Raw genomic sequence first — 24746 nt, 5'->3', positions numbered from 1 at the left:
AGTCCGAACTACCAAGCCATGTCTTTCCCAGACCGGAATCAAGCATCCAAGGACCGGTTTCTGGCTATACATTTCATCTCTTTCTCTATCTATTTGCTGGCTTAACTGTAAGTGACATCACATGCAGCATACAAACTCAAAAAGTAGTTTTGTTCAGTGCCAGGGACTACTGTGGCAACACATGTTTTTTAAACCACAAAATATTTTTGTTTTGTGCCAATATTTGTTATTGTGGTGAGGGCCTGCCAACTTCCATAACAATAACGTTTTTCAAACACCATGTCAAAACAAGACAGACATTGGCAAAAATAAAGGCTGACCCCCAATATCAGACCAATTGGCTATGCCAGTGCTTGTTTATTTTCATGTTTCCCATAGCCTTGTTGAAACAGGGTACACTGATTTTCCCTTATTTATATCTTTTGTAAATACTAGCATCCATCAAAACATTTTGTTAGAATTTTTTTCTTCATAGTTGCAATTTTTGTGATCATTTAATTTTGAAAGCAAAGACTCATAAATCTTGCTTTTCTCCCATGTCCTTTGTCCAGAGCTCAGCTAAGTAGCAGGAGGGCAGAATCATATCTGTGGTCAGCAGCAGCACTAGCTTGCTGGCAGACCCTGGAAAGCTATTACCGGGAGTACTGGGGGCTTCCTGGAAGAGGCCCTAAGTGCATGAAACCAGACCTCCAACACCGGTAACGGTGTTGGGGTATGAGCCCAACATGTTTGATACCAAACATGTCCAGGTTCGGCAGAGCCAGTCCATATTTAGCCATCGCAGAGGAAGACATCAACGCCAGACAGGCAATAGCATGCAGCCTGGAACCTGATTCCTCATCGGACTCTTAGGACTCAGATCAGCAGTCGACCGCGGCTCAACACCAGAGGTCACACACAGTGAGTATCACATCACATAACAACACTGCAGTCACTACTACTCTGAGGCCATGGCTTTGAGCCCTCACTCGGGATCACTGTCTCCTGGGTCGCAACTACCTTTTAGCCATAGCCAACACTGACCTAAGTATTCAGAGCCAAGTTCGGCTTGGACTTCGACACTGAGCCAGACACACATGGCTGGATGCTGACAGCACCTTAGAGGCCCAAGCAGACTATGGCGTCCAGTCGCCCATCCACAGCAGACTTCGATAGCCAATAGCTCCTAATCCTACAGTGCCTTCAGGAGGTACTGGACTCTAGGCAGTGTCTGCTGGTTATTCACCTGCACACTGGCAAGATTATTGTCAAGCCTCCAACTCAAGTGCAGCAAACTCTTCCTTATAAGAGGCAGCTCACATTCGAGGAGCAGTTGGCACTGGAGCCCCCACCGCCACCTAGCTGAAGAAGAGACATGATAGGGGGTACCAGACTGCTACTCCTAAGACCTGCTCATCTTTTGCTTCCTCCTAAACCTCATCCACATCCTCCTCCACACCACCACATCCACGACCGCCATCTCCACCACCACCACCTCCTCCGCCTTCACAACTGCCCTCTTTTCCTAAAGGGTCTACCCATTCATCCTATGGGGAGGAGAGCTTTCAGCTACTTGAATCATAGGCAGTCCCGTATGCCCAAGAAACCCAGGATGACCCATGGGATGATCATGAGGTGGCTCCCCCAGGGCCCAATATCCCTGACCTACATTTTGCCGAGCCCTCTCTTGATGACCCCACTTGGTATCGGAAGATTATTCAGCGAGCAGCTGCCTTTCACAAGGTGGGTTTGCACTCCATACCTAAGGAGGACAATTTCCTGGTGAAAACACTCTCTCAGACGAAGCGGGCCATTCAATTCCTGTTGATACTTAAGGGCATTCTTAAGCGGGAAACACCCGTTACAACGCAACTTTTACAACGCACTACCATTACATTGCACCTTTTACAAGGCAGGATCCATTACAATGCATGCCTTTACAACGCATGACATTATATAGCAGATGCTATTACAACGCATGCCATTACAACGTAAGTATAGGTAAGTATATAATTTTATTTTATATTTTATTTAACATTATTTTATTAATTTAATTAATTTTAAAATCTAATAAATATATTAAGTTATGTATTTTTAAAAAATAAATTAAATATATTAATTTAAGTAATTTTAAAAAATAAGTATGTGTATAGGAGTATATGTTTTGGGGTACTGAGGTATATGTTTTGGGGTGTTTAGGTATTTTTAGGGTTCAGGGCTAGGTTTGGGTTATGGGGTACAGGGGTATTTTTAGGGTTTAGGGCTAGGTTTGGGTTATGGGGTACAGGGGTATTTTTAGGGTTCAGGGCTAGGTTTGGGTTATGGGGTACAGGGGTATTTTTAGGGTTCAGGGCTAGGTTTGGGTTTTGGGGTACAGGGGTATTTTTAGGGTTCAGGGCTAGGTTTGGGTTATGGGGTACATGGGTATTTTTAGGGTTCAGGGCTAGGTTTGGGTTTTGGGGTACAGGGGTATTTTTAGGGTTCAGGGCTAGGTTTGGGTTTTGGAGTACAGGGGTATTTTTTGGGTTTAGGGCTAGGTTTGGGTTATGGGGTACAGGGGTATTTTTAGGGTTCAGGGCTAGGTTTGGGTTTTGGGGTACAGGGGTATTTTTAGGGTTCAGGGCTAGGTTTGGGTTATGGGGTACAGGGGTATTTTTAGGGTTCAGGGCTAGGTTTGGGTTTTGGGGTACAGGGGTATTTTTAGGGTTCAGGGCTAGGTTTGGGTTTTGGGGTACATGGGTATTTTTAGGGTTCAGGGCTAGGTTTGGGTTATGGGGTACAGGGGTATTTTTAGGGTTCAGGGCTAGGTTTGGGTTTTGGGGTACAGGGGTATTTTTAGGGTTCAGGGCTAGGTTTGGGTTAAGGGGTACAGTGGTATTTTTAGGGTTCAGTTTTTTAAAAAAACGACTTTAAATAAATTACATTAATTAAATTAATTAAATTAAATTAATTAAATTATAATAATTACAATTTTTAAATTAATTAAATTAAATTATTTAAATTAAATTAATTAAAATAAATTAATTACAATTTTAAAATTAATTACATTAAATTAATTACAATTTTAAAATTAATTAAAATAAATTAATTACAATTTTAAAATTAATTAAATTATTTAAATTAAATTAATTAAATTAAATTATTACAATTTTAAAATTAATTAAATTAAATTAATTAAATTAAATTAATTAAATTAAATTAATTTCAATTTTTAAAATTATTTAAATTAAATTAATTAAATTAATTAAATTAACTTAATTACATTTTTTTAAAAAAGATATACTTACCTATACTTACGTTGTAATGGCATGCGTTGTAATAGCATCTGCTATGTAATGACATGCGTTGTAAAGGCATGCATTGTGATGGTTCCTGCGTTGTAAAAATCACGTTGTAATGGTATGCGATGTAAAATTATGCGTTGTAACGCCATACATCCTTCTTAAGCCAATGCAGGAGGTGTTTAGAGACACAGTGAAGGCCAAAGGTGGTCCTCAAATCTACCCTACATTACAAGACAACTCCTGCCCGACTTGTTTGGTGGTACATGTTGCCCGGTCAAAGAACAAATGCCCAGGGCACCGGCCCTGCCTCCGGATAAGGAAAGTAAGAAATTGGATGCGCTGGGGTTTGGGGGGGTTGAATGGTTGCTCGTCAGTCAGTGATTCATTAGTGCCCAGTGGGATAAAATGGGGAAGCTTATACAAAACCTCTCTGATCAGTAAAAGCAGCGGGCTCAGGAAATTGTTTTGAAAGGGCATACCATCTCCAATACTTCTATTAGATGTGCCCTTGGCATGGCAGACACCGCAACCAGGGGAGTAAACTCCAGTATCATTATTCTCAGACACACTTAACGTCATATCTCTGACTTTAAGCCAGATGTTCAACAGCATCTGATCAACATGTCATTCGATGGAGAATGTCGATTTAGCCCACAAGTTTATCAGATGCTGGTGAAAATACAAAATGACACAGATACAGACAAAACAATGGGAACTCTACTATCACTTTCCACTTGTTCTACTTTTCGCTGCACACATTTTCATGCCGGTACAAATCCCACCTCCCCTTCTATCAGAAGCAGCAACAGCAACCCCAAGCTACCTAGGGATACCCCAAGGGTTCATTCAGGGGCAATACCTCAAAGGCAGTAACCCCGTTTTTCTTCCCCCTGGCCACACACCACCAGTCAGGGGGGTTTGCTGGGATTCCTGCCACAATAGAGAAACATCACATCAGACCAGTGGGTCCTGGCTATTGTGGAACACAGTTACTGTCTGGAGCTCAATGCCACACCATCAAACATCTAACCACGCAAACACTACCTTTCACCTCAAAACTAGCACCACTTTTAGGAGGAAGTAGCTGCTCCTTTGCACCAGGGGGTCATAGAGCCAGGGCCACACCACAAACATGGCACAGGGGTATACTCCTTGTATTTTCTAATTCATAAATTGATGGGGCTTTCAGGCCAATCTAGACATTTGGCCCCACAACTTGTACATCCTGTCGGAGCACTTCCACATGGTCATGCTACAGAATGTCATCCCACTTCTATTACAAGGCGACTTCATGACCACCCACGACTTGGAGTATGCCTATTTCCACATCCCAATCCATCCAGTGCATCAAAGGTACCTCAGCTTCATGGTAGGTGGCCAGCACTACCAATTCAAGGTTCTACCCTTCGGGGTTACTGTTGTATCTTAACTTGTGGGCCTACACGGCTCGTGATTGCGCTGTAAGGTGTTGCTCATGGCATTTGTGCCCTTTTGGAATGTTGATGCCAGCATTTCATGAAGGCAACAGGGTAACAAGCATATGAGCATTGGAGCTGTGCAGAGACGTTGGTGTGTGCTGACAACTGCCTGTATTCATTACAACTTCCAAAGCAATACATCTTTCAAACCTTTCCTGGGGTGTGAACTCTCTGTTTAAGACTGGTGACGAGGATGGGATTTGAACAAACGCGTGCAAAGCACAATGGATTAGCACTGTGCCCAGGGATTATACCAAAAGCCTGGGTGTTGCTGCTGCTCCTCTGCGGAGGAGTGGTGTCCACGCCTTCGCTTACCTCGGCGACAGACAGATAAAGAGCTCATGCAAGCACCTCTACCTCACCCACACACAGATTGCTTTAGATCTCCTTTATAATCTGGGATTTCCATCAATGAGGGTAAATTCCATCTACAGCCACTACATATTCAAGCCGTCCTTGGGGAAGTCTTAAACTTGATTTCCGAAAAGGCTTACACTAGTCTTGTTCAAGTTCAAGCCTTTCAGTCCCTGCTGCTTCTTTTTCAACATGATCGTCAGCTAACAGTACGCACAATCTGAGCCTCCTTGGCATGATGGCCTCTTGCATCATCATAGTTCCACATGCCCAGTTACACATGTATTCGGTCCGAGAGTGCCTGACAGCACAGTGATCACAAGCGGAAGGTCAATAGGAAGATCTAGTGTTGATAAAGGCCATCACTCATTGCTCTCTGTAATGGTGAAACAGCAACAATCTGTTGTAAGGCAGGCCTGTCCTGAATTTAATTAAGTGACCATTACCACAAACCCTTCCCTCACAGGATAGGTGGTAGATCTACAGAACATCACTGTTCAGAGCTTGTGGACTCCTCTCCAACAGATATTATCACATTAATTACCTGGAGATGCTGGCAGTCCATTTGGCGCTCAAAGCGTTCTCTTGCACATTCATCACAAAACAGTCTTGATCAAGAGAGACAACATGACTACTATGTAATACCTTCAGCAACAGGGGGGGGGCACTCACTCCTCCCAACTATCAAAGTGGGCATAGGACATTTAGTGATGGCCGATTCACCACAAGGTCCACCTCCTAGCAGAGTATCTTCCGGGAGTGGACAACAGCTTTTCAGACCTGCTCGGCAGGATGCCGCAATAAGTCAATGAGTGGGAATCCTCCCTGGAGTCGTGCTCCACTGCTTTCCGGGTTGAGGATTCCCAGACATAGATCTGTTTACAACCCCCAAAAATGCCAAATGCCTAAGCTTCGCCTCCAGGTTCCCGCACCCACAGTCCAGGGGAAATGCACTGTGGATGAATTGGTCAGGGATATTTGCCAGTGCTTTTCCACCTCTCCCACTCATTTCATACATGGTTTGAAAGCTAATTCTGGTGGCTTACAAGTGGGCCAAAGCAAACACAAGGAGATGATGGACACTCATCCCCAGTCACAGATCTGGGTTGAATCCATCATCATTCTTTAGCTCACTTTGCCACCTCAGTTCAGACCCAGCTATATGCAAATCAGTCTTGACCCTGTGCCTCACAGGAACAGTCCAGCCCGAACTGCCAAGCTAGGTCTTCCCTGAACCAGAAACAAGCATCCTGGGACCATTCCATGTGGGCCAGACAACCTTGGTTCACCAACCTCCTAGACCTATTGGTTATTCCTCACAAGTAACTTCCCAACAAGCCAGGCCTTCTCATGCAACACCAGGGATACTGAGGCATCCCAATCCCAAACAGCTCAACCTAGCGATCTGGCTCCTGAGGTCCTAGAGTTTGGATACCTAAATTGTCCCCCTTAGTGCATGGTCATCCGCAGGGAAGCTTGTTGCCCAACTACATAAGCCTTCTTTGCTGTATAGAGTAAGAGATTTGTCCACTATTGTTTAGACAAACATATTGTTCCTTTAAAACCAATAGTGCAAGACATTGTCTGCTATCTATTGTGCCTGTGACAATCAGGTCTGGCTCATGCATCTGGCTGCGGAGCAGCATACTTAAAGAATATGCATCACTCCTCCTTGTTCAGAGTCCCTGTCATCAAAGTTTTCATGGAAGGACTCAAATGGTTTTCCCTACTAGCATATCCCCAGTCCCATCCTGGAATCTTAATATTGTCCTTACAAGACTTATTGGGCACACATTTTACCCCTTCATTCATGTCCTCTACAATTTTTATTGTGAAAGGTGGCCTCTAGTTGCCATTACTTCCCTTAAACACGTAAACGAAATCCAAGCACTCACATTAGCGGAACCTTTTTTTAAGGTGCACACTGACAAGATAATCCTTAGGACTAATCCAAAATTCCTACCCAAGGTGATCTCCTCTTTCCAACTGAACCAGACAATTGAACTGCCAGAGTTCTTTCCGCATCCAAACTCAGTAGCAGAGCGGGCACTTCACACACTAGATGTAAAGAGAGCCCTAGTACTACATTGATAGGACAAAACCATTTTGTAAAACGCACCATCTATTTGTGACTTTTTCAAAATCACACAAAGGTACTACCATTCCAAAAGCAGGAATTGCTTGCTAGCTGCTCAAATGTATTCAAGCCTCCTATGTCAAACGTCAGCCCTCTGCTCTGCCAAGGTCACATTCTACACATAAAAGATGCAGTCTCAGCGGTATTCTTAGGCAACATTCCAGTAGTTAACATCTGAAAAGTAGCCACTTGGTCCACATCGCGATGTTCACCAAACATTATTGTGCGGATGTCCTAGTAAGACAGCAAATCCAAGTGGGCCAAGCTGTCCTGCATACACTTTTCTGATGCTCTGCAACACTCTCTGGTTAGTCACTGCCTTAGAGGTGTAAGTGTTCTACAGTCTATGCACAGCATGTATATCTACAGCTATACATGCCACAAATAGAAAATGTTACTTATCGTAAAGTATCTGTTCATGGCACGTAGTGCTGTAGATTCGCATGTGCCGCCTTCCGCCCCAGAAGCTGTTGGTTGCTGCAGATAGCTTTCCTTTACCATTGTTCTTTTCTACTGCATGGACATCTGTACGCTTAGTTATGCTATACATGCATCTTCACCCACCGAGCGGGAATATGATCTTGACCATGGAGTCTATGCTCATACGCTCCACCAGCTAAGGGAATAGTCACTATACTTAAAACACTTCTTCGGAAAAAAAAGAAGTTGTACATGTCGAAGTCCAACACTAGATGGCAGGAGTATACACAGCATATGAATCTACAGCGCTACATGCCACAAACAGATGCTTTCAAGGTAAGTAACATTTTCCTTTTTGACTCAAAAATATACATCGCCAAAGAAGTCTCTAGCACTGAAGGAAATTACTTTGTCTGTTGTTGTTTTACAAGGGAGTGACCTGCAAGATAGCCCATTCAGGACAACTCACGGAAGCCTTCCAAGTGAGAACTGGAATCCAGCAGCATTGTTTACTTTTGCCTTTTCTCTTCCTGCTGCCCATAGACTGGATCATGAAGAAATCAACAGTAAGTAGAAGAATTGGATCCAGTAGACACCCTGAATGCAGCTCGACGACCTGGACTTTGCAGACGACTTAGCCCTATTCTCTCATACCCATCTGCAGATGCAAGAGAACAACGACAATGCGTAAGCCATATCTGCACAAATTTGGGCCTTCATCTACCTGGGCAGTGTCATAGAGAAGCCGGGCAGCACAGATGCCAATGGCAAGCCAAGAAACAGCAAAGCAAGGGCAGCCTTCATTTAGCTAAAGACGATCTGGAGTTCCAAGGACCTAGAGATTTAAACCAAGATCTGCTTTTTAAAACACTATTGTAAAATCGGTCCTTCTGTATGGAGCAGAAAGTTGGAGGACAACAGTGATCATCACCAAAGGAGTCCAGACCTTCATCAACACCTGTCTGAGGAAAATCCTCCAAATCTGCTGGACAAACATCATCAGCAACAACTATCTATGGCAGCAAACTTTCCATCTCCCTACTCATGAAGAAATAATGAAAAGATACTGGGGCTGGATAGGTCACACCCTCCACAATCTTGCTCCAAACACCACCAGGCAAACCCTGACCTGGAATCCTCAAGGGAAAAGGAAAAGAGGAAGGCCAAGAAACACCTGGCCCGATGCCTTGAGGCTGATTGCAAGGAGATGGGTTACGCCTGGAGTTAGATTGATAGAAAAGCCCAGGACAGAGGTAGCTGGACAGTCCTGGTTGATGGTTTATACCACAGGAGGGGTATTAGACATAAGTAAGTTCGATGGCCTTTAAGTATTGAGGTCCCCAACTAGAGGGTAACACTGAACTCAAACAAAACAACGTAAATAGGAAGATAAAGATTAATATTCCTATTTCCACTGTCCTCATTGGCTCATATCTCCCCCAAGGAATGCATTACAAAACTGAATATCAGGAAGTCTATGAGATGATGAACAGGCAGGGCCCCATCACAGTGTTCTCCCACACCATCTGCTTCCTTCTCAGGGGCCCTGTCAGGCTCTAGCTCTATCAAAGCGTCACCCCTCTGACAAAGACCCACTACCCACCTGTCAGTATTTCCTTGAGGCTTTATTGCATTGGGAATTGGCTAGTGGATTTGTTGTCGGTTTTGCTCCCCTGGTTTTGTTTAACCCCAGTCTCTGATTTCTGCCCCCCTGTGATTCACATGGTGACACAAGCCGGATACCCCCTCTCACAACTTGAATGGTTCTTTCACGCCCTTGGACGTGGAATTGCGGGCCTGTTGGAAATGCCCATCTACACCAAATCTGCTGTTTGTTCAGTTCCTGAGCAACACGATGTAACTCTTTCCATCTCTGCAGTGTGGTCCTCGAAATATTTTGATATACTGAAATGGTGTAGTCTCTGACGGTGACCTGAGCGTCTTTTATTGCTTTGAGAAGGGTGTTTTCTTTATGTATGTGATGCATGATTTTGACGACAATATCTCTGCGTTTGGCCTCCATTTCCTCAGAGCGCATCTCCACTACAATCCCAAACTATTTCTATTGAAGTGCTCTGGTCAGCATGGAGGATTTCTCTAAATAGGCTCTAGAGGAATAGTTAGGTGCCTTGTCCTTCTGCTTCTTCCTTAGGCTATGAACCCAGATGTTCTTTCTATTCTCCAAGTCCTCTTATTTTTCTCTGAGATACTGGGTCTGCGACTCAAGCATCGCTATTGAGGAGTGCATTATTTGGCTCACACATTTCAGATGATTTTTCACCTTGGTTGTCCGCTGATGAAGTGTTTAAAGATTGCTTTGAAGATCTTTGATATATTGACGTAGCTCTGCGTGCTGTTAGGCCATTTCACTGAACAGCGTTTTTCATACTTTAAATGGACTACTTCAAGGCAGTCTTCTAGGTCGGATTTTGTGAGGGCTGGAGGAATGTTGGGCGCCATTTCAAACATTGTCTTAGCGAAGTTCATTGTGGGACTATTTTGAAGGTAGGTGTTGGGAAGACTCGGGGATTTGGACTCGGGGACTCTTGTTGACGCTACTATCCTGCTGGCACAGGTACGGGACGAGGTCGGTCCCGTTAACTTCCCTCGAAGGTCGCAGGGGGAGAAGTCCAAAGGCGTGACGTCGGCCTTGTAAAGTTGCTACTTTCCCTGCAAGGACAGATACTGTGGAGTATATAAGTAATTCTATTTATTTCCAACTATTACACTATACAGAGAGCGCCAAGCTTGCTGCCTCTCTGCCTGGGCTCCGGCACTCGAATCGCGCGTTTCTAGCACGATCCAATATGGCCGCCGCTCACGCTACGCGGTGACGTAGCGTGAGCACTAGAGCGCGACTCTACATATCTCCCCCTTTTATGTTAAACAAGGAAATGGCAGTCTCTGTGTGTCAGCTTACTTTTCTTCTCCCAGCTCAAAGTCTCGATACCTAGAAGGCCTCACAATCAATCTGGCCCCCCCTTGTATGTCTTACCGGGGGGGAAGTCACTTCTCTTGCACTGATCATTGTAGACCCCATCTATCTACCTTCTTGGGTACACAGTCTTTCTCTGCGGGGAGTTTCTCTCTCTCCTCGGGGTTGTACCTCTGCTCTTGGACTTTCACTGCCCCTTTGCTCTGTTTCCATTTCTGCCATTTCCATGCCTCCTTCTCCTTCCTGGTTCGTGCTGTCATCCTCCAGTGTCCTCCGATCTGTCGCCTCTTGCTCCCGGTCTTCAGGGAGCCAATGTAAGATCTTATTGCACCGGGACATGCAATCCTGGGGCCACACGTTCCCATCACTGAGCAACGCTGCTCGGTCATACACCTCTTTTACTTGCAAGAGTCGGCTGTATTTGCTGTCACCTTTCTTCTGTAAAACCGCCAACTTGACCCTGACCCATTCTCCTTCCTCCAAAGATGTTTCCTTCACATTCTTCCTTCTGTTATAATGTTCCGTATAAATTGTTTGGGCTCTTTCCAGATTGTACTGCACCACAGCAGGGTACCATTTACTGGTTACAGTCTTCTCCTTCCACACCAAGTTATCTTTTGTGAAGGGATTTCTACCCCTTAGAATTTGGAAGGGGCTGTACCCCGTGCTCGTCGGGGTGATGCGGTAGGAACCATATCATGTTTTAGACCTCCTTTTCCCAGTCTTTTCCCATCATGATGGCTGCCTGGATGGACCGTATTAGCACTCTGTTGAAGCGTTCCACTTGTCCATTTTCAGCTGGATGATATATGGAAGTATGTTTGGATGTGATCCCATTTCTCTCCATATATTTAAGCCATTTCTCTGAGGTAAACTGGGGACCGTTGTCACTTAATAAAGTTAATATTGACTTGGGAATACCTTCCCTGAGGAAGGTCGCAGTGAGGAACTTGAGTATCGTCTCAGTGTCCATTTCCTCTTGAATGTGTACTTCAGGCCATTTCGAGGTTCTGTCCACTACGGCACATAGATATTTTGGAGTCCCTTGGTCATACAGAATGGGTCCTAATATATCTATAGATAGCTCCTCCCACGGCTTCTTCGGGTTTGTGAATTTTCCTAGGGCTGGCCTCAACAGCGTCATCGTCTTATCCGCTCGTTGGCATTGGTCGCACTCTCTCACATGTCTCTCTGTTTGTATGTCCATGCCTGGCCACCAATATCCCTGCTTGGCCCTCCTCTTGGTTTTCACGATACCCAGGTGACCTTCATGTAGTATCGTCAACAACCGAGGTATAACACCGCAGGGGGTACAACTTTGTCTCCTCTGTACAGGAAGGCTCCTTTATCGTCTAAGGACAATTCTTCTCTCACTTCATAGAATTTCCTGAGGGTTGTCCGTAGGTGTCTTTTTTCAGGCCACCCGCCAACTATGTGTTCCTTCACTTCTTGGATGTCCCGGTCCTCTCTGTATGCTTCCATCCACTCTTGATTGCTGATTACTTTCTCCGGGTCTTCTATCAAAGCCATCATCTCTTCGCTGCAACTCTGCTAAGGTAGTCGGCTACCTTATTCTTGCTTCCCGGAATGTACTCCACGTCATATCGGTACTCTAGTAATTTCAGGGTCATCTTGGCTATCCTGGGGGTAGCGCTTGCATGTCTCCTGGACGTAAGTACTCTTACGAGTGGTTTGTGGTCTGTCTTTAATTAGAATCTCGTGCCCCACAAGAACTGGCAAAATTTGCCCATGGCCCATACTACTGCCAGCATCTCCTTCTCTATGACACTGAACTTCTTTTCTGTATCTGATAGGGCTCTGGAAGCAATGCTTAGTGGTTCCGTTGTTCCATTTCTCCTTTCTTGCATAAGGACTGCTCCCAGTCCTTTGTCACTGGCATCTGTCTTCAACACCGTTTGTCCTTGTGGGTCATACCCTTGCAGGGGTATGGCTTCGCTGACGTCCTTCTTGATACCCTCAAATTCTTTCTGCGTTTCTTCGGTCCATACGAACGCCGTCTTTTCCCTTGTGAGTTGCCTCATATGATGTCTCTTGGTGGCAAAATGCTGTACGAATTTACTGTAATACTCAGCCATCCCTAGAAAGGATCTGACTTCTTCCTTGCTGGAGGGAGGCGGGGCGTCGCAGATGGCTTTCACGTTATCCATTTTTGGTGTGATACCTTGCTCTCCTATTTCATATCCAAGGTAGGTGACTGAAGCCATCCCTAGACGGCACTTCTCCCACTCTGCTGTCAGGCCTTTTTCTTCCAGAACATTCAGTACCTTGGCTAATTTAGTGTTGTGGTCTCTCCGGTCCTTCCCCATCACCAGGATGTCGTCCTGGAAGTACTGTACTCCTTCCATGTCTTTGAAGAGACGGTGCATGAGTTTCTGGAAGACAGCCGCCGCCGAGGCAAGTCCAAATGGCATTCTGCAGAATTGATAACACCCAAAGGGTGTTATGAACGATGTTAACTTCCTGCTTTCCGGGTGTAGTGCTATTTGGTGATATGCCGACGTCAGATCAATGGTGGAATACCACTTTATTCCTTTGGTCTTGGCCAACATTTCCTCAATGCGGGGTAATGGAAACTTTTCCACCACAATGCACTTGTTCAATTCTCTAAGGTCCACACACAGCCGGACCTTGCCGTTGGGCTTCATTACCACTACCAGAGGCGCCAGCCACTCCGTGCAATTTATGGGCTTGATTATCCCATTCTTCTCCAGCCCACGCAATTCCTGTTGCACTGCTTCTCTCACTGCAATGGGGACATTTTGTACTTTATGCGATACTGGTGTGGCATTATCCTTGAGTTCTATCCTGTGTGTGAACTTTTCCAGCTTCCCGACTTTCCCGCCGAACACCTTGGGGAAGTACCTCTTCAATTTTTCTAGGTCCGGCAATTGTTCCTGTGCCGTCATCAGCACTTGTATGTCTCCTCCTGGGTCTATTTTTATGCCCAGATCTCCTTGATCCATCCAGCCGAGGACCGACGGGCCCTTTTCCGCCACATACAGTTTGCACTCCGCACTCCGTTTGCTGAATTCAAATTTTAACGCTCAGTATCCATAGGGATTCGTTCTCCCGTGTACAAGACCGGTCTTTTATCCGGAGGTTCCAATCGTGGTCCCAAGTGGGGCTTAAACTTCTCGTTCCATACTGCTCTTTGGAGGATTGTATAGGGTGATCCCGAGTCTACAACAATGCTTATCTGCACACCTCCTATTAGCATGTCGCACTGCGGTTTGTTCGATCTTCGGACATTCACACCCAGTACTTGATCTTCAATACACAGCACTGTGTCTTCTTCCTCTTGCCTTCTCTCCTCTGCATCTTCTTGGTCTCGATCCACGTACTTCACCGTGTTGCGGCCTGCTTTCCGACGACACACCTTTTCGTAGTGCCCTGTTATGCCGCAGAACATGCACTTCACTCGGAACGCAGGGCATCTCTTGTTATAGGCCTCGTGGGCCTGGCTGCCGCATCGATAGCACACGTTTCTGGCTCCTCTGCTTTGCTTCCCTTGCTGCACCTGTTTCCCCAGCCATTTGTTGGGCCCTCTTCTATTTGTCACTGTGCCTTTATTCCTTCCCGTGGGTTCTTCGTCATCGACCTTGTTCACCATAGGCCTCACGACTGGTTCTCTCTTGGCTGCATTGTTAACTCAGCCTTTTTCACGATCGCAATCACTTCCTTTAGTTTGGAATCGCCGCTCGCCCACAACTTGTCTTGCACTGTTTTGTTAGTGGTGTGCATCACTATCTGGTCCTTGATGAAATCGTCATGTAGCACGTCGAATTTGCACGTTGTCGCTAATTTCTTCAATGCTGCCACATACTCGTCAATTGACTCTCCTATTTCTTGCTTCCGCTGCTGGAAATTATACCGATCTATGGACGTGCATACTGCTGGCCTGTAATGGTCATTAAGTTCCTCTATGGCATGCGCAAACACGTCATCATCTGCAGCTTGGATACCAGGTTTTGGAATACCCTGATCCCTTCTGGGCCCAGGCTGTGTAGGAATATTCTCTTTTTTCTTTTACTCGTGAATGCCTCTTCATTCTCGTCTTCCAGAGCTTCTATATAAGTGAGAATGTACTCTCTCCAGTCTTCCCATTTCATCAGGGGCTCCCCCGGTTTTGATAGGAATGGGATTGGAGTTGTCATTGAAGACGCTTGTGCGCTCATTTCTTCGTGTTTTTTCGGTGCTGTTTTCTGGCTCTTGGGACTGCCTGGTGCGCATTCTCCTCCCCCTGCTCTGGTTGAAATTGGGGACTCTCTGCACCTCTCCTCTTCTCCTTGACTCCGCCAGGGCCCCTGTCCGGTTCGAGGCTCACCCCTTGCCGTACTTCCCCGAGTTGTATATTCTCATTTGTCGGGTGACTGTGGGCGCCTGTCTTTCTTCCCTTCTGCATCCCTTCCTTTCCCTGCGTGGTATTACCTGGGGCTGTTCCTTCCTCTGTACCTTGGGGATGGCTGTCCTTGTACCTGGTCGTGCCGGCCTGCACCCTGCTCGGTGCGTCTCTTTTCGCTTCTGCCACACTCTCTGTAGTGTTCTTGCTCTGAATGAATGAATGAATGAATGAATGAATGAATGAAAAATATTTGTAAAGCGCACGATGGCCAAACGGCTTCCTGGCGCTGGGAGCTCTGAAGAACCGAACAGACAGGGCCAGGAGGTTTAGCAGGGGTAGGCCAGGGCAAACAGAAAAGTTTCCAGCGCTTTACGGAAATGAGAAAAAATAGGGATCGAACGCATAGAAAGAGGAAGGGAGTTCCAGAACCGGGGAGCAAGAACAGAAAAACGGGTTCCACCAGTGCGAGATTTGTGAAAGCGGGGAACAGCGAGGAGGGCAGAAGATGATGAGCGGAGAGTGCGGGCAGGGGTGTGACGGGAAATCAAAGAATTGATGAAAGCCGGTGCAGAGTGATCAAGGGCCCGATAAACAAGGCACCCTAGTTTAAACAGAGATCTCTGCAAAATGGGCAACCAGTGAAGGGATTTGAGGACGGGAGTGATGTGATGGGTTTTGGGCAAGTGAAAAATGAGACGGGCGGCCTGATTCTGGATAGCTTGTAAGCGGCGGGTTTCATAGGCAGGGATGCCAGCGAACAAGCTATTGCCATAATCAAGGCGGGAAGTGATAAGGGCGGAAATAATGATTTTAAGGGAGTCAAGAGAAAAGAAACGAGAAATTTTCCGGATCATTCGGAGGGAGAGAAAACAGGAGGACACCACGGCACTGACCTGGCCATGCATGGACAGGTCCTGTCTGACCTTGATGCCCAAAGTTTTAACAGAGGGAACGGGGGTGGGAGGGGGGCCAAGGATGGGAGGCCAGAAAGCAGGGGACCAGGGACTGGATGAGCCGCCAATCAGGACAAGCTCAGTCTTATCTGGGTTGAGCTTGAGGTGATTGGCGCTCATCCACCCAGAGATAAAGACCATGGTAGAGTGAAAAAAGGATAGAGAGTGAGAAGAAGAGGAAAGATCAAAGACGAGCTGGAGGTCGTCAGCGTAGTTATACACAGAGACCCCCAGCTCAAGAAGGGAAGAGATAAGAGGGTGAATATAGAGATTGAAAAGAAGAGGAGAGAGAGAGGAACCTTGGGGGACCCCACAGGGCACCGGGAGGGGAGAAGCAGAGAAGCCGGGAAGGTGAACGGCTTGAGAACGCCCTGTCAGGAAGGAGGTGATCCAGGAGAAGGCAGAACCTCGTATGCCCGCTGCGCTGACACGGTCCAGAAGAATGTTATGGTCGACCGTGTCAAACGCAGCGGACAAGTCGAGGAGGATCAAAGCTTGGGGGGAGTTGACGTCGGCCTTGGCCTTAAGCTCGTCGAGGACGGCTAACACCACGGTTTCGGTCGAATGACCCGAACGGAAACCAGCTTGGTGAGAAGCCAGAAGCTGGTTCTGTTCAACATAAACAGAAAGACAGGAAGTAACGTAAGATTCAAGAATTTTAGCAAGATAAGGGAGAAGAGAGATAGGTCTGAAGTTAGAGGGAAGAGAAGAGTCGAGACCAGGCTTTTTAAGAATGGGGGAGACAATAGCAGATTTGAATGAAGAAGGGACCAAACCAGTGGAAAGAGAGGCATTAAGAAAGGAGAGAGGGGTATCAGGACAGGAAGAAAAAAGGGTTTTAAGAATACGGGCAGGGGCACAGTCAGTGGGGGAACCAGACTTGATTTTGGTGAGCAGAGCTAGGAAAGAGTCCAAGGGGAGGGGGGGAAAAGAGGAGAAGGAGGATTTAGGCGCAGAGGGAGCAGAGTGAGGAGGAGTAAAAGGAGTGACCAAGATGTTAGATTTGATTTTTACAATCTTCTCGATAAAGAAGTTGTTAAGAGAAGAGCAGAGGGCCTGGGAGGGAGTGAAGTGAGGGCAAGCACGATCAGAGGTGGCCAAGTTGTTTACCAAGGAGAAAATTTCTTTAGCTTTGTTGGCCGAGAGCGCCACTTGTTCAGAGAAGTACTTGGTCTTAGTGGCCAATATGGCCTGCTTGTACTCCTTAAGAAGGGTTTTGTATTTGGCCTTATGGTCAGGCCAGTAGCTGCGGCGCCAAAGGCGCTCTGAGCGTCTAAGCTCCAGTTTAAGAGTCTTGAGCTCCAGGCTAAACCAACGGTGAGCCTCGTGAGGGCGGATGGATTTGACTAGCTTGAGGGGGGCTACTAAGTCACATGCAGAAGAGAGCCAGTTACCAACTGCAGCGGCCTGTGAGTCAAGGGGAATACCAGTGAGGTCTGGGGGAGAAGAAGCAAGGGAGTGAGAGAGGGAGGCCAAGTCAACACGGTTCCAGCTACGGGAGAAAACATTCTTGGGATGAAGGGGCTTGTGAGGGGAGCCAGTAGTGATAGAGAAAGAGATGAGGGAATGGTCAGACCAGGTACATGGGAGGATACTGGGGGGGGAGACTATGTCCTGGGATGACCAGACTTGGTCTCTCTCGCATAGGGCCTGTCTTGCTTCTCTGTGCTGGTTCTTCTCCCTTGACCTTTTTCTTCCTTTCTCTATTTTTTCCACTGGTTGTAGGTCCCAGCCTCGTCGCCACTGTAAAGTTGCTACTTTCCCTGCCAGGACGACAGGACACTGTGGAGTATATAAGTAATTCTATTTATTTCCAACTATTACACTATACAGAGAGCGCCGAGCTTACTGTCTCTCTGCCCGGGCTCTGGCACTCGAATCGCGCGTTTCTAGCATGATCCAAGATGGCCGCCGCTCACGCTACGCGGTGACGTGGCGTGAGCACTAGAGCACGACTCTATAGGCCTCAGGGAGCGTATTCGATGGACCTGGCATGTTGATAGAGGAAGTGTCCAGAACGGGAGGCGCGCTTGTGACGGAGTGGAAAGACGCACCCGGAGATGAGAAGACGCCGTGAAAGAAGCAAGCCGAAGACAACATGACTACCGGCGAATCCTAGGCCCCACTGCAAGTCCTGGAATCCGGAGAGACGACCGGAGGACTTCTGCACCGCGCCACGTCCCACCACACTCCTGGAGGAGGGTGGCTAGTACAGGTATGGCAACGTATACTGAGTTTTGCAAAGCCACGGGGGGGGAACGGGTAGGCCTGTGGGAGGATGCCGTTTCTCACTCTTCTGGTGGTCACTCTCTTAGTAGGGTTGGTATATCCCTCACACTCCCCACTCCCATATAGATGGACTCAGACAGCGTCCTCTGACCAGTGTTCTGTTTTTGTTTCTTCTTTCTTTATTTTTCTTTTTCATCTACCTTGGACCTGGACTTCGATTGGAGTGCCAATTCGGACCCCAGGCCTCCAGATTTACCCTGGAACCGGTGCACGAGGAAGGATCTTCTTTAACCAAACCATTGCTTTATTTTTGTGACTCTGTATAATAAACCCTATCTGCATACAACATAACATCTGAAAGCCTTTCCTTTGGGTGCTTAAAACCCCCCCTTTACCTCGGGTCACGACAGTAGGTCTCTATGGACCCTTTGTTTTTCGACTTCACTGATGTGAATATGTCAAGACAGGATCTGGGAGCAATGCAGCCCAGCAGTTAAAAACATTATCAAAGTGGTGGTGGCGCCTTTGAGGACCCTTGAGTTTGCTAAGAAGCTGCTGAGGGTCAGGGTTGAGTGAAGCACTGTTTCGAATCCTCAGAAGGACACATCGAAAGGCAACATGGGGTGCCAAGTGGAGTCCAGAACTGTGACCGAGTCTCCCTGATATTCAGAAGGACAGCTACTCCGCCAGTGTTAGGTTATCTCGAGTCAGGTTCCCTCACCTTTGTCCTCGCATCTATCCCATAATGCTGGTACTATATGCTGACACCATACGCACTATACAGGCATGGCTCTCACTGCTCCCTATGTTCACCCCCCTTACATGGTATGCCGGGCACTCCTGTATGGAACGACCAGGTTTGTGGCTCAAAGTGTGTGTAGGCCAGAAGGCATGGTCTTCTTTCTCCCTGCACACCTAAATCTCTATGAGGGCTGGACCCTACCTAAACCCCTTCCCTGAAGAAAATCAGCTGAGATCGGGGGCCACGCTCACGCTCCAGTGGTTTCCCGGGCATGCTTTCCTCACCTGGTAACTGCAACGCTGGTGATGCAAACTTGTCCTCTGGACTTTCCCCCGCTTGCCTGCCCACTGTGCGCAATGCTATCCCATGCCATTATCTGCGATAACCGAGCTCAGTGGGTTCATTGGGCTGACTGGACCCGGTCAGAACATGCACTTCTTCCCAGCATAACATGTTAGGCCACGGCAGCATATATCCACTTTGGGTCTTGTATGGGGCCAGGCCAATCAGTCGAGGTCAGAGCATCATGCTCGAGATACCCAGTGCGCAGCCATCTTCTTCCGAGTTCCCCAATTGGAAGGATTTAAACCTTGTGAACCCTGGCAAATACAATTGAAAGGGATTTTACATTGTTGACTCTCAAAGGTAGTGGTTTAACATCAGATCTCCATGTCAGACACCATAGGAAGGGACTAGCTTTACATTATTTAACAATGAGAATCCAGCTAGCACACTAGCACATATTTCTTGTTCAGGAGGAGCTAGATAGGTCTGGGTTTTATTGTGTAGATTTATAATTTTATGTTCAGTATTTAGTAGAGTGTGAATCTGTAAAATTAAAAACACTTGATCAACATTGATTTATTAAGTGTTTGTGTGTTCCTTTAGGTCACTGTCATGCAGCTCAGATGTTATTTGTCTCTTATCAGTCACCTTTAAGTTTGCTTGTCTCTGTTGCAAAAGTGCCTAAAACATGATAATTTTGAGGCATATGATTGAAATATGTGTCATTGTTTTCCTTCAGATATCCTTGGCTCTACTGGCAGGTGATCCAACAATACGTTGGGGCGATAAATCCTACAATTGTTTAACATTTGCGAATGGTACCTTTGGTTCAAACTCTGACGTAAGTGACTACGCATTGACTCTTGAACCCAGTTCTGGCTCAATAGAGCACACATTTGAATTGGCATGGCCAAAATTGATGTGACACAAGTAGATTTCAATATCTTTTTCCAATATATGGAGCCAAAGTGTCTAGCAAACTACCGGATATCTAAATGTGTCCTGTATATACAAAAAGAAATTTACAATATATTTACCTACAATGTTCTTCAATTCTGATCTGAAGCTGCTATTTATGTTGTCACCTCTTAAATTGATTTCTTGACCCCTTTCAGACAGTATTTTTAGAATTCAAGATGTTCTGCTTTGGTAGGCATTGAGATACCTATCACATGGTATATATGGCAAATAAATAGCATGTCACATCTAAATTAAACCATCATTAATGTAGTCCAGTGTAGTTTTCACAATGTAAAATAACAGACGTTATCCTGTTCGATGACAGTCCAAAATATCTTGATTTATCCTGATCCATAAGGTATTTCAGTTTTTGCCATTTTAAAGCATTTCTTTTTTCTTGCATCCACATACAGGCATATATTTCATACAATATAGACTTAAAATCCTTACTCACCACTCCCATTCAGCTTGTAGTTTAGCCAAAAAATTTCAATACTCTGTTATTCCTGCAGAAAATAGATTCTGTGGCGGTGAGGATATGTTTCATTAAGCAAATGCAAATACAGATGCTAAAAAGAGTTTGGAATTAAAAAAAATGTTTTTCAGACAGGCACAATGAAAAAGTGTTTTCATTGTTGTCATTTAAATTAATTTAATTAAAAAAATTATAATTTTAAGAGTCTTGGATGTGTATTACATATGGGGTGGAAAGTAATTAACTGTGCCAGCAAACACCCGTCACCCACAATAGGTATACTAAATGGAGGCCTGAGCCAAGTCTAAAATATAGGCGCAGTCCCCAAGCACTACATTTATTCTGGAGTTAGTCCATACGCTCCATACAGCGGTGGACCGAAACTTGCAATGCTCCTACATGTTTGTGTGCAGGCAGCCACTGACCTACGCAAGTGGCCTGGTAACTTCGAGAGAGTGAGTGAATTCACATACTTTCCCTCACTCTTAATAGAGGGTCTGTGAACTTGCTGACAATTTAATTTCATGGATGGCCTTGCAAACTAGTGTTTTGTAAATATCACCTGAACCCCTAGATGGCAACAAAAAGCGATATTAGCAGTTACGCATTTTTTTAACAGTAGGAGTTTATTTCGATGCATTTAGAATGTTTTTGTTCCTCAGGACAGCATTTTCCGCAATGCAAAATTTCTACTTTTCAACCCTTTCTCATGATATAAATAAGTCCACTGCAATATTTTATGAAAGTTGCACTTTCCCTAAATACTCCTAGAATTAGTGATAATTTAGCACGTTCACCTCCCCAAACCCTCTGCTGCCCTACGGGCGCAGCTCAAACGGAAGGCTGAAGTAAAAGCATAGGTGAAAATAGTGGACTGATGTTTTTTTTTAGTAAACAGGAGATAACATGTTCATTATGCAGGTAGGAAATTGGGGAGCAATAGCAACATATTTGCTTTGTTAAAAAAAGTGTTTCTGTTTACGTAATGAGATTTTTGAAGGTGAAGCTTAGTTCAGCTGTCAATGGGCTCTGAGTTCAGTTAGAACGTTAAGCCTTTTTCACTTTTTACTTTCATGAAAATAATTCAAATTAAACAATAGCAGTGGCGGATATCTGTGGAGTGGAATAGGTCTGTTAATATCTAAATGCACTGTCATGCTTGCAAACAAATTAGCTGGATTGCAGAAATTGAGTGTGAGACACCGTCGTCCATTAGGTTCAAACCTGTATTTTATATGGATGATGGCATAATTAGGCAGACTATAGTCTTGCATAAAAATCTATTTTTCACAGGTATTATGTCTTATCTCTGAAATCATCCTTTGCTGTGAAATGTGGGAATTGCCAACATTGCTTTTTGCGCCAAACAAGCAATATGTACATTAATTAAAAACTAGAACCAAGCTATAAGGATCTTCAGTACAAAGTAAACAAAATGTAACAAAGGATTTAGAAGTAAGGACACTGTGTTCCCAAGTTACAATCAAAATATTTTCTTTTTGTGATCACTCTGATTACAGTACTGTTTGAGAAAAATAAGAATCAGGATCCTTATTTAAAAATGTATAAATCTTATGTTTCTTCTTGCAATTAACTGATGGAAATCCGTATACAAATTATGAGAACACACAATACTACAAATGCAGTTTATAGGGAAATGCAGTAAGACTGTGGTACAATACAATCAAGTTCCTCACTTTCTGTGTTCAAGAGATATTGAGGTCCTCACACTGACGTTAAAAATGGATACTGCATGACCCAAATGTACTAACAGGATAGAGCATATAATCCCACATCTATGTGGGATTGTTTTCGTACTAATGGGAAACAGACAGTTATCTGAAAAGTGGGAACAATTATTTGCACACATATAAAAAGGACATCCTCAAATTCATACAGGAATGTAGACGAGCTCTATATCCATGTAGAAGGCAAGGTAGCAAAAGCAGGAACTGCTGGAAAGCATGATAGGGTGAGGTAGAATTTGGCACCTAGGTCATTGAGAGTGATGGTAGCCCTTTGATCAATGCCAATCTAGTTAGAGTCTAGTGAGTAGTGCAAAATGGAAAGCTAGGGGATCCAATAAATTAAATTGAAACATGGGCATATGGAGGCAATGTTCTCACCTGGCAGAGTCAACAGGTGGCCATTTGTGTGGGTCCTGTCCATATGAACTTGTATATCACTGCTATTTTCCTCATTTAAGGCTGGTTGATACCTAACTTTAAAAGCTTGTTTTCTTCTTTCTGTAAAGTGTTTGCACATCCCTAGGACTAGCATACACTGTGAAAAAATCCAAAGTATGATATTTAAAAAGTGCACATGAGCAGCATTTTAGCAATGCATTAACTTTAATTCTTGAGGGTATGTGCAGAACTCAGCTCCACATTCAGAAAGGGGGGCTTTAGCTTATATTAACATTCTTTGTCAGTTGGCTAGTTGCCCACTGCCAGTCGTATCTGAAAGAGACTATTGGTTATAGTTTCCTTACCTTAGAATTACCCCCAGGCATCACACAGGATCTGGAGAAGTTTTTCCTAGCAGTATCCCTGCGCGTCGGTAGGTGGTGTTGGTCGACTCCGCGTTTGTCGTCGTGATCGCCCGGATGACATTGCGGTATCCACTTAGACATTGCCCTCGCGCGCCGACGTCAGTTCTGTCTTTTTTTGTGCCAGCCAGCACAGATCCGGAGAGAGCGGTACCTCTAGTCATTTTTTGAGCAACTATTTTTCGAATTTTGTCGACTTTGTTCGAGTCGTCTTGACTCCTGGTGCACGTAGGGATGTCACGTCGCACAGGCTTCAAGGCTTGAGGCTCCTGTCAGAAATTGATGTCGGTTACGGACCCACAACACGTGTGCCTCTGGTGTCTGGAACACAACTATGTCCCGAAATCGTGCTCCGACTGCTGAGTAATAAAACCAAAGTCTTTGCGGAGCGGTCCCAAAAGCTTCTTGAGGCCCAGCATTCTGCTCCACACTGCTCGAGGTCCCGGTTGAGAGGGAGCATCACCACCACTCATCGTCTTCGTCTTCGGGTAAATTGAAGCACAAAAAGAAGACTGAGAAGCATCCTCGCGCTTCGCGTTCTCCCCATCCGTCAGCCAACGCAACGCGGGTTGCGGATGCTGGTTGTCCTGCGACTCCGCCTGAGGAGCCTGCTGGATCAGCTCTGAGCTTCGCTCCTTTTCCGGGCGCCAGATCGACCCCTACACCCCTTCTGATGCTGGATGTGTCCCCAGCCAGCGTCGACCCCGGCCTCCACCCTGAGCCGGATGGACGTCGACCAACGCCGACCAACGCCGACTGGTTCCTCTGGTCCCCGGTCTGTATCCTGGCATTCTCTTTCACCCTGAGTGGAAGCAAGATGAGGGTGAGGAGGACTGGGAGGGGTCTGTTGATGCTCTAGCAGACCAGTTGAGTGAACAGGACTGGAGAGAGGAGTGGTCTGGGCACCTCACCATACCTTAGTATGCCTTCTCCTCCTACTATGGTTAGGCGGCAGGGTGCATCATATCAAGCCCAGCACAGGGGCTCATGTGGATAGGATGATTGCCCTAATAATAACAATACGGTGTGGCTGAGGCCCAAGGGAGTTTAAAGACCCAGCTTTGACACGTTCCCTCGTACAACTAATAAACACAAAAGGTATCAAAGGGCCTACAAAGAATGCCTGGAGTGAAAGAAACACCTAATGCAGACACTGCATCTATCCTAATCTCCTAGATGAGTTACCTAACCTCAAAGGGAGAGGGGCCAGTCAAAAGATACCCATCAGTCACCACACGGAACCGCCCTTCATCATTTGGGATTACTTTTTGACCCAAAGGTGAGACACCTGCCTCTAAAGAGTGAGGATAAGATGGAGATAACCCTCATCTAATCGGCTAGATGTCGATGGAATCCTACTAGTCAGAGTATGAGGATAAAACAGGGTGACTAATGTTGCAGTGCAGATAAATCAAATTTGAGAAACGGTGTGTTTAAAATTGGGTGAGGGAGTACTGAAAAAGTTTTTTTCTGGTGTGACTCACTCCTCCAATGTTAAAAAGTCATAGGCAGCCTATAGATATTACTGCCCAGGTGTTAAAGTAGGTCAACATGTTTCAGCAACTCGTGGTCCATTATGTCCTTGCTTTCTTCAGGACCTATCT

At 45.6% G+C, this 24746-nt stretch overlaps 1 protein-coding gene across 2 annotated transcripts in view; it reads left to right on the top strand.

Moving 5' to 3' along the window:
* LOC147688905 (peroxisomal carnitine O-octanoyltransferase-like) overlaps positions 1 to 24746 on the top strand; it is a 553955-nt gene that overhangs the window by 400451 nt on the left and 128758 nt on the right. For both annotated transcript variants that reach the window (XM_086941801.1, XM_086941802.1), the window contains one exon: positions 19899 to 20000. In XM_086941801.1, coding sequence (XP_086797927.1) covers positions 19899 to 20000 — 102 coding nt within the window. The remainder of the gene's footprint in view (positions 1 to 19898; positions 20001 to 24746) is intronic.

The sequence above is a fragment of the Lissotriton vulgaris genome, chromosome 10 (assembly GCF_964263255.1).
Source record: "Lissotriton vulgaris chromosome 10, aLisVul1.2, whole genome shotgun sequence".
Classification (NCBI taxonomy): Eukaryota; Metazoa; Chordata; class Amphibia; order Caudata; family Salamandridae; genus Lissotriton; species Lissotriton vulgaris.
Note: the sequence above shows the minus strand (reverse complement) of the source record. Positions and strands in the feature narration are given on the sequence as shown.